The 10,044-nt window shown below is 40.9% G+C and overlaps 1 protein-coding gene across 1 annotated transcript; it reads right to left on the bottom strand.

Moving 5' to 3' along the window:
- Window positions 1-676: 676 nt before the first annotated feature.
- lgsn (lengsin, lens protein with glutamine synthetase domain) lies at window positions 677-8,015 on the bottom strand. The gene is made up of 5 exons (XM_072463525.1): window positions 7,836-8,015; window positions 7,117-7,196; window positions 4,459-4,844; window positions 3,068-3,234; window positions 677-2,038 (listed from the first exon to the last, which is right to left on the bottom strand). Exons 1-5 carry the CDS (start codon window positions 7,908-7,910, stop codon window positions 845-847), a joined length of 1,902 nt encoding a protein of 633 aa, XP_072319626.1. The 5' UTR covers window positions 7,911-8,015; the 3' UTR covers window positions 677-844.
- Between the last annotated feature and the right edge of the window lie 2,029 nt (window positions 8,016-10,044).

Below are 10,044 nucleotides of genomic sequence, written 5' to 3' on the forward strand. Positions count from 1 at the left end.
AGTGTCATATTTATTCTAAGCAAGTGTATTTCCTAATGTGATTCATTCTTCTGACAAAGGAAGGCAGCGCCACCTGGTGTTGTAGTTCAAATACACAGAGCTGACCTCATAAAACAGTTAAAACAAATAATGAAAAGAATGTAAATGCACAATAATATGTATAACTCAAAATGTCTACCAAGCAAACAAACTAAGAATTAAAGTATTTTACATTTGAGAGTGTGATTTATTTATTTTTTTAAAGACCACGTATTATGCATTGTTTGTATTTTTACTTTACTTATCTCCCTTTTGCTTTGGCATTTCAAGTTTATTTTTGAACTTAAAATAATGCCTCTGTAATATCAGTCTGTGCAACAGTAGTGGTGATTTGACGGCAGAAATTCTCAGACTGGCGATGATTTATGGACTTAAACACAGCACAGAGACCTCCAGATTTCTATCTTTGACATCAAAGACTGAGCAAAATTGAAATTGAGTGTTTGCTAACGCTCAGAGGGAATTAGCTCATAAAGAGTATTAATAAAACCAGGTACGTTTTGAATAAGGGAACGGTGTTATAACATGGTAAAAAAAATATATGTTTTCTCTTTTTGGAAACACCATCTAGTTTACTATTTGTAAAAAAAATACAAATATTTTTAATCAGATGAGAACCATATAGAAGCAACTGCTTATATAAGTATCCTCTGTCATGGTGTAAAATCAGATTGAGAAGGGGTTTAGTGGGTTAAAAGTTAAATCTGTTGCATTTATCACGGCTCACAATAAGTAAAAGGCCTTCAAATAATCGCTTGACCATAATATTAGACTTTTGAATACTTTCCATTCAAATGTTACTGTTTTAAATAAAATACTCCAGACATTTGTTCCTCTCATCGTCGAGTTCTTGAGTCTCAATCTCGAACTTCTTCATGGCGATGAAATACTGAACAAACGGCTCTCCCAGCGCGCTGCAGATCACCTGGTCTTCGGCCAAAACCTCCAGCGCTTCGTCCAGTTTAATCGGGATCGCAAACTCCCTCTGCTGCCCGGGCGCTTTAGTCAGCGCACTCTCCAAGTTCAGATTCCCCTTCACGCCATCCAAGCCAGCGGCAACTGTAGCGGCTAGCACGATGTAGGGGTTAGCCATAGCCGAACCTAGCTTGTTGTCAATATGCGTCTCTCTACCGCCGTGACTTTTGATGTTGAAGGAAGTGCTGTTATCGTTGCACCCACATGTAGCGTACAGCATGTGTTTCGGATCTTTGGTGGTCTTTGCCATGTGACTTCTGCAGCTAAGACCGGGCGACATGAGACAACTCAACGCTGCCGAATGAGTTAGCAAACCGGCTAACCACTTGCGACCAATTTCCGACAGCTCTCCCGGCTTGTCGCCGACGTGAAAGAGGCTACGGCGCCCATTAGCATCCCACAAGCTGTGAGAAAGCACCCCGGCGTTGTATAAACCGTCGTCAGTGAAGAAGCTAGCGATGTAGCTATGTTTACGCGCCAATTCTTTGATACCAGTGCGAAAGGTAAACGCACTATCTGCCGCGGAAATCCCAAATTCGGGTCTCAAATTGATCTCCATTTGCCCCGCTCCGCTAGCCGATGCGATGCTATCGATGTCGGTGCCCATGCAGTACATGCTATCCACGAGCTGCTGGAAAAACGGCAAGTCGTGATTGCTAAGGAGCGTCGTGGCGGGAAAGAGTAACGTTTTGGGGCCGATGCGATCAGGAGCGCCCAGAACGCAGCATTCGTAGGTGAAGGACGAGTGCAGAGAGAACCCCATGCTCTGGAGCTGCGCCAGGAGCTGTTTGGCGATGAGGCGCGGCGAGGTGCGCAAGGAGTTTCCGGTCACGCTGCAGGGGTCGCAGATGACGCGGGCGGTTTGTTCGGCCCACGGTACGGCCTTGAAGGTGGAGAGGTCGGGGATGAGCAGAACGTCGCTGCTGAAGTTGGCCGTGGCGCCGTGGTCCACCTCGTTGCTCTTCGGGCTCAGGGTCAGCTCCAGGTAACTCCGCGGCATCGGGACCCCGAACACGGCTTTCTCCTGGTGACGAGGAACAGTGTGATCGATAGGGCTGACACAAATGGTTGTTTTAGTAGTTGACTAGTCAGCGATTATTTAGTGATAAGCGACGAGTAAAGATTCAAAAATAATAGATTATTTCAATTGTAAATTAAAAAATGTTAAATACATTTTTGATCAAATACAGGTTGAACTATAGTGACGGAAGGATTCTATAGAAAATGTTTACAAATAAAGTGTATTATTGATGAAAATCTGAAATTATTTTTTGATAGTTTGTTTTCATAAGCATTATACACATTTGTATTTATTCTGGCTCAGCAGTGTCAGTTCTTTGTTAATATATGTACATTGAAACTTGCTACACATTATTGTTTAGGTACTGTACACTTTATTATCCTCGCAGGAAAAACATTTCTGCATTGGACCCATCCTTCATTGTCACTGGGGCGTCTCCTCTGGGGCAGTGGAGCAGCGCTCAGGGACCCGTCTCCAGATCTTTGTACTACTCTTGGTCAGGACTTCTGTAGTTGGAGGATTTGATCTTTGGTGCATATTTGGTGTGAAAAACCACCCAAACTCAGGGAGAAACGTGCAAACTCCACAGAGAAAGGCTCGGCCTGGGAGTAGTCGAATCCATAAACTTTTTGCTGTGAGGCGAGAGTGCTAGCCACTCTGCCGTCATTTACTTACAAAGACATTTTTGTGTTCTGCAATTTATAAGATTATTGTTATATCATCATTATATATAAATTATTCTTTATCCATATGCTCAAAATACATTTTCAATGAATCAATAATTACACTTTCTTTGTTTTAGAATCTGTTTAGTCCAAATAATGATTATGATTATTGAAATACAACAACGAATATTTTCTGTTTTCAACTAACTAACGATTTATTGTTGCAGCCCAAGTTCAATGAGTAATACTGCATTTAAGTTTAAGTATTTAGAGAAGAAAGTATGTTTGTGAATCACAGAAGTGTGGGCGAGAAATGAGCTGGATGGTGTGGCGGTTGGTTAGTGATGTAATGAGCACGTTGACTCACATGAAAGAAGCGCACAGGGACCGTCTTGGACCGGGACACTCCGTGGAGGTCTGTGGCCTCAAAGCGGACGAAGGTGATGTTTTCTCGTGCGATCTGCTGCTTGATCGGCTCCATGGATGAGACAAAGTGCTGGTCTCCAACAGTCTCGGGGCTCAAGAGTCTGTGAACTGTGGAAATATTCTGTCAAAATATTTGAATACACAGTAGGGAAGTTAATCAGATTTGAATTTTTAACCCTGAAATGTTTTTACTCTAAATTTCAGCCAGTTTTCAAGTCTTCTAATGCAACAGTTGCATAAAAGAGAAATTTGCAATGAAAATTGCCACGGCAAAGATTCAAGAGTGGCTCACTTTGAATTAATTGCTATAGCTTATTCATTGTGACTTTTACACTCTGAAATTAGACTGCTGAATTTTAAGGCCTGAAAATCTATACATTTTACATTTTGAATAGAGGAAAACACAATGAAAATGTGGACCACAAAATGCACCGATTTTGTTTTTTGAATAAAATAATCCATGTTTGAAGACTTTTCCCATTCAAAATATGTAATATTTAGTTCTAAATGGTTAATTGCTACGGCAATTAACCTATAATTTCTCATCATTTTGAAACAGTTTCCTCATATCTTAAATGTTGACATGTGTTTATTATTATATTGCTACAACATACAACTAAGGCAATGTGTACACATTTATACAGTGTTGGCATTAAGAGCTCTAAAAAGTGTCTCTTTGTCATTCTTTGTCCCACCTTCCTTCCATTAAAAATCTGCATGAAATACTTTGTTTCATTTTAAGTACATTTTTACTTACTTTAATACTTTTTCAATAATGTTTTATGTGTTAGCTTTAGTTTTATTTGAATAACTACTTCTTTTTTTTCCTTCTCCAGTATTGACATTGTAAAATTCAACAACTCAAATAAAATAAAAGTCAATGTTAAAACGTTTGACCAACCTAAGATTTTTTCAAATGTATTTAAATAATAATAAATATACAAAATAAAATGTATTTATTTAATTTGGGGTGTCAAAGGCATAGTAAATTCAATAAGACGTCCCTGTATGGTGAAATTATACATATAGTGTTCCAAATTTTCAACTCAACAAAGACTAATCAAGGACTCAATATTAGACACAACCAAATCAAAGCTAAGCAAGTCTTTATACTTTTATGAAGAATTGTTAAGCCCTTGTCAACTTACAGCACAAATAAATACATATTCCAGAGCACAGAAAAAACAACAACAAAATTCTCATGAACTACCAATATATAATAAATAATGCTTAGTCATTGGGACTTATTTGTTTTCTTCTTTCTCTCTTCCAGGCAATGTAATTCAAATGCTAATCATAAACAGCTTCCATGATTAAAAGGTTTTGTCCGACCTGTGTGCTGCTGATGCTGCTCTCTGTGGGACGTCCCGCTGTGCTGTGCCTGCTCCGCTGCCCCTCTGTGTGTGTGGAGCTCGGGCCTGAACGCGCTGGATGGATCTACCCTGGCCTGGGGCGACGCTTCTAGGTGGGCGCTGTCTCTGTCCCGGTCCCCCCTTCTGGAAGCCTCCTGCTGGGGTTTGAAGGTGCTGAACTCCCCCTGGTGGCTGTGGAGGTAAGTGTACGCCCCCCTGACTCTGCCGTCGTCTCTGTCCCGTGCAGAACTGTCTCGCAGGATGGACTTGAGTTCCTCCATGGTCTGTTTGGTGATGTTTGTGCTGTGGGTGTGGGGGCTGTCAATCACAGGCGCTTGGGCTGCCCTGTGCTCTTCTTTCACAGCTCTGTAAAGAAAAGAAAAGATGAGGTGCACTGTCAATGTTCAACAGAACAAAAACCTTTCCATTAATAGCTCCTTTAACCAGTGCGTATCTGCCTTCTTTGTCTCTACATTCAAAACTGTGTTTAAAAGTGATTTAGTTAGAGATCAACTCTGCAACTCCTGTGTTCATCCCTGTATGAAGAATAGCACGACTTTCCATAACAGAATTTGGTTAGTTTTTCATTTTCAATGTGGTTCAACTGAGGCTCTTATAAATATGTAATGTCTATTCTGTCTAACATTTTTTAAAATTGGGTTCAATATACCATTAACGTTAAAGGATGTTACTTGTAAAACTTCCGATGCCATTGGATTGATAGTATTGATTTTGCCATTAATAACTATTGAGTGGCTTTAAACTCTCTGGTCGAACACAACACACAAACACAGGAACTACAGAAACAGGAAACAGAAGAAATGAAGGAATCACAAAGAACTGGATGCACTACCTCCCCCGTCCACCACGCCTCTGGAACTTGGCGCGTTGTTGACGAACCTCGTATGGAATATCTGGAGCAAAGAAGACACACTTGCCTTTGTACTGGAGATCTCCTTTAACTGTTGCCGCCTTCATGACAGGATCCTTCACACGATCATTAAGAAACCTCATCAGTCCTCGTGGTTTATCAGTTGCTGGTCTTGATTTGCCGAGGCGATGTGCTCTTTCTGTTGTGATGGGGGGACCTCAACTCCAGAGCCTACAAGGAGCTCTGGGATGATCTTCTCCAGATAACTCCCAGTATCTTCTCCCTCCTCTCTTTCTATGAGCCCCACAAGCCTGAGGTGGGGTCTACGGGTCCTGGACTCCAAATCCAGGATCTCATTTTCATATTCTTGTTTTGCATCTGCAGCGTCGTCAGCTGGGCCTGCATAGCATCCATCTCGGCCTTCATTGTCTGCAGCGTTCCCGTATTGTCTGGAATACGCTGTTCAGCTTCTTCGATGCGTGCTCCCTTTCCTTCCCCCTCTTTCAGCTCTTTTATGTCGGTTTCAAACTGCTGAAGTCGGGCCGATTCGATTGCTGCCCTCATTTCCGTTCTGAGCGACGCCATATCACGCCGCATTTTGCATTTCATTTCACACACCATGAGCACTAATCGGTTCAGGGTCTTCTCCTTCCTCCAGCAGGATAACGCCGTGAGATTCTTTATCTGGGCCGGCGGAACACCTGTCCCTCTGCGGGTGAACGGTTGCGGTCCACGGCATCGGACCCGCTAGTCGTGTTAGCCTTGTTAGCTTGCGAGACGGGCCATTTTTTAATGGGGCCGTGGCTCGGCAGCTTTGTTTGTCTTGGTCCCGTAGTTTTACCAGGCGTGTGTTTTCCCTGTCACTCGTCTTTTCTGGGATTAAGTGGGTCAAACGACATTTTCATAGTCAGTTTCTGCAGCAGCGGAGGAGGAAGCACGTGCACACAGCCCGTCACCTAAACCGGAAGTCCTTGATTTTTAAAAATGTATAGAAACAGAACAAAAAAAAGCTTGACAACTTCGGTACATACTGAACAACATAAATGTCCCATCCAGTCCAAAGTTTGCCAAATTTGTCCATTTTCTTTTTGTTGTTTTGAAATATATTGATAACAAAAAGAACACAGAACGCAAACACAATGCAGAGATAGCGAGCAATTGGAAAAAATAAAAAAATGTAAACATGAATGTCCCATCTTGTCCAAAATGTGTCAAATTTGTCTATTTTCAAATGAAGTCTGAACGTCATCGTCTCCATTTGTCCAACTATGTCCAGTCTTTGATCATTGATTTGATACATTTTTGGGTGAAAGCCTTTTCCCCGCAGCCAAAAGGACGTTCCAAAGGCATCCAATGCCTTGATTTGAAAAACTGTGTGACTACCTGTGAAACCTTAGACCTTTCCTGGTTGTGATTGAAGTCACTGAATTGATGTACCTTTGACATAACCTCATTAACATTAGCTGTGGCTGTGGAGCTAACTGGAGGCACTGCTCTGTCTGAAGCTACTTGAGTCAGACTTTATTCTGACCTTTGTTTTGTCAGGCTCATCCTTTTTGTTTCAAATAAAACCAGACCATGAATGCTAGTATTGATCACAAGCTCCCGAAAATGTGTTAAGTTAGTTCCATTTTGTATTTTGGGGTTTTCAGACCATCTACAAATATAACATCACAAGGCCTACGGAACATGTCGAGAGTAAACACTGCACTGGTCTGTTTACAAGAATGTATTAGATAAGATATGATTGTAAATGGGATTACATACTTCCCAGTGACTCGCACGCCTTTCTTTTGGCTGGAACTGACTCCTGCTCCATCGACCTGGTCTCCACTTTTCTCCTGATCCTGGGAAAAAACAAAATGACTCGCAGCAGACCAGGGATGCAGTCACACTCGTTAATATTTGCTCTTAAATTGAGCCCGTTTTGGTCCTGATGTGGACTTAGCTCTCAGTCCTTGTTCAGTATTGATCTGGTCTACGTTTAGTTTTGGGTTTATTTCTTTTTTTAGTTCCAATTGTGATGTGATGAATGAGCAAGTGTGAACACGACCTTAAACTGCATCATATTAAAACAAAGCCATTATTCACATGGTAATTTATGCTGTGTTGTAAAAAAAAATTCCTAAATTAACAAATAACTGAAAAGATATTTGGTTTAACTAAATAATTTTGAAAACATGCACCTGCAGCAATGTAACGGTTTCCTTAATAAAAAGGGATTATATTTTACTTTATCTGAACGTCTTCAAAAGTGCATTCTTTTTTTTTCTATTTTACTCTTTGATCAGAACATAAATCAATAAAAACAACAAAACAACAAAAGAAAGGAAACACACACACACACACAAAAACACCCTCTATCACTTTTTCAAATATGAATAACATGTGTATAAGTCGACACGCAGCACAAACCTTTGCATTACACATTTTTAAAGTTACACTTCTTTTGTTTTTACAGATTAAACTTGCGCATTGAGCCGTACCTTAGAAGTCTCCGGGTCAGTCATGTTTTTGTTTGGACTCTTTGATTTGCGAGTCCAGCACGGGTCATTCCACATGAATACAAACAAATGATTCAACTGCGACGGATCAAAACTCCCAAGAATATAAATATGTCCAGCCTGAAAGCAGCAGCGTCCCGGTCGTCTTTGTGTGAGAGAGACACAACAATAACAGCAGGACTTTTGTTTGCCTCAGAATGCAGCATCAGCAGAATTCACAAGCTTCTGGAAACAACTGCAGCCATTAGTGATCAAGCAACAGATGCTTTATATAAATGAGGTTCTTTGTACTTTGGCTGCAACTAACGATTATTTATATTGTAGATCGAGACTTTTTAATACATTATTAACCACACAAAGTTTGACTTGTGGTGACTGAAGGCTTCAAGATAAAGAATATATACATATAAAGTGTATTACTGTAATAAAGATTACAATCTTTTTTGACATTTTCATTTGACAGTGATGCTGTCTTTGTCATATATACATTTATATTTGTTTGTTTTGGTCAATTTGGGGCAGATCGGGCATGATGGACAGTATCATGTCTGAGAGGACCTTTGATGTTCTTCAGACTTGTTCTTTATGCAGCTGGAGGACCTTGGATGTTCTTCAGACTTGTTCTTTATGCAGCTAGAGGACCTTTGATGTTCTTCAGACTTGTTCTTTATGAAGCTAGAGGACCTTTGGTGTTCTTCAGACTTGTTCTTTATGAAGCTAGAGGACCTTTGGTGTTCTTCAGACTTGTTCTTTATGAAGCTAGAGGACCTTGGATGTTCTTCAGACTTGTTCTTTATGCAGCTAGAGGACCTTTGGTGTTCTACAGACTTGTTCTTTATGCAGCTAGAGGACCTTGGATGTTCTTCAGACTTGTTCTTTATGAAGCTAGAGGACCTTTGGTGTTCTACAGACTTGTTCTTTATGCAGCTAGAGGACCTTGGATGTTCTTCAGACTTGTTCTTTATGAAGCTAGAGGACCTTTGGTGTTCTTCAGACTTGTTCTTTATGAAGCTAGAGGACCTTTGGTGTTCTTCAGACTTGTTCTTTATGAAGCTAGAGGACCTTGGATGTTCTTCAGACTTGTTCTTTATGCAGCTAGAGGACCTTGGATGTTCTTCAGACTTGTTCTTTATGAAGCTAGAGGACCTTGGATATTCTTCAGACTTGTTCTTTATGCAGCTAGAGGACCTTTGGTGTTCTACAGACTTGTTCTTTATGCAGCTAGAGGACCTTGGATGTTCTTCAGACTTGTTCTTTATGAAGCTAGAGGACCTTTGGTGTTCTTCAGACTTGTTCTTTATGCAGCTAGAGGACCTTGGATGTTCTTCAGACTTGTTCTTTATGCAGCTAGAGGACCTTGGATATTCTTCAGACTTGTTCTTTATGCAGCTAGAGGACCTTGGATGTTCTTCAGACTTGTTCTTTTTTGCAGCTAGAGGACCTTTGGTGTTCTTCAGACTTGTTCTTTATGCAGCTAGAGGACCTTTGGTGTTCTTCAGACTTGTTCTTTATGCAGCTAGAGGACCTTTGGTGTTCTTCAGACTTGTTCTTTATGCAGCTAGAGGACCTTTGGTGTTCTTCAGACTTGTTCTTTATGCAGCTAGAGGACCTTTGGTGTTCTTCAGACTTGTTCTTTATGCAGCTAGAGGACCTTGGATGTTCTTCAGACTTGTTCTTTATGAAGCTAGAGGACCTTGGATGTTCTTCAGACTTGTTCTTTATGAAGCTAGAGGACCTTTGGTGTTCTTCAGACTTGTTCTTTATGCAGCTAGAGGACCTTTGGTGTTCTTCAGACTTGTTCTTTATGCAGCTAGAGGACCTTTGGTGTTCTTCAGACTTGTTCTTTTTTGCAGCTGGAGGACCTTGGATGTTCTTAGGACTTATTTCCATTGCATTTGGAGCTAGCATCTTGTTTTCTGCAGGCCATAGCTTTTCAATATTTTCAATGTGGAGTCCAGCAATTAAAGAGATTTGACCCATAAACCAGGTCAACAAATCTGCAGCCGGATTCGACCACATTCTGACCCGTGATGCCGTGAACACACCTTTGAGCTCAAATAAAGAACCTAAAAAACCACATAGAGTTTCTGGTGATTGCTATTTATAGCCGGTTAAATGGGACAAAAAACAATTAACATTTTCTTACAGGGACAAAAATGTGGAACTTGTAACCACACTTTTCATCTCACCT

This window comes from Eucyclogobius newberryi, unplaced genomic scaffold (assembly GCF_026437365.1).
Source record: "Eucyclogobius newberryi isolate DKJ021-1_F unplaced genomic scaffold, fEucNew1.0.hap1 SCAF_4, whole genome shotgun sequence".
In the NCBI taxonomy this organism is placed as follows: domain Eukaryota; kingdom Metazoa; phylum Chordata; class Actinopteri; order Gobiiformes; family Gobiidae; genus Eucyclogobius; species Eucyclogobius newberryi.

What these genes read in the sequence shown, in the direction of transcription:
- lgsn (XM_072463525.1), bottom strand. Translation starts at nt 7,910, where the DNA reads ATGTGGAATGACCCGTGCTGGACTCGCAAATCAAAGAGTCCAAACAAA. An exon ending in CTGACCCGGAGACTTCTAAG is followed by an intron (nt 7,197 to 7,835) that starts GTACGGCTCAAT and finishes GTTTTTTCCCAG; the next exon opens with GATCAGGAGAAAAGTGGAGA. An exon ending in GGCGTGCGAGTCACTGGGAA is followed by an intron (nt 4,845 to 7,116) that starts GTATGTAATCCC and finishes TTTTCTTTACAG; the next exon opens with AGCTGTGAAAGAAGAGCACA.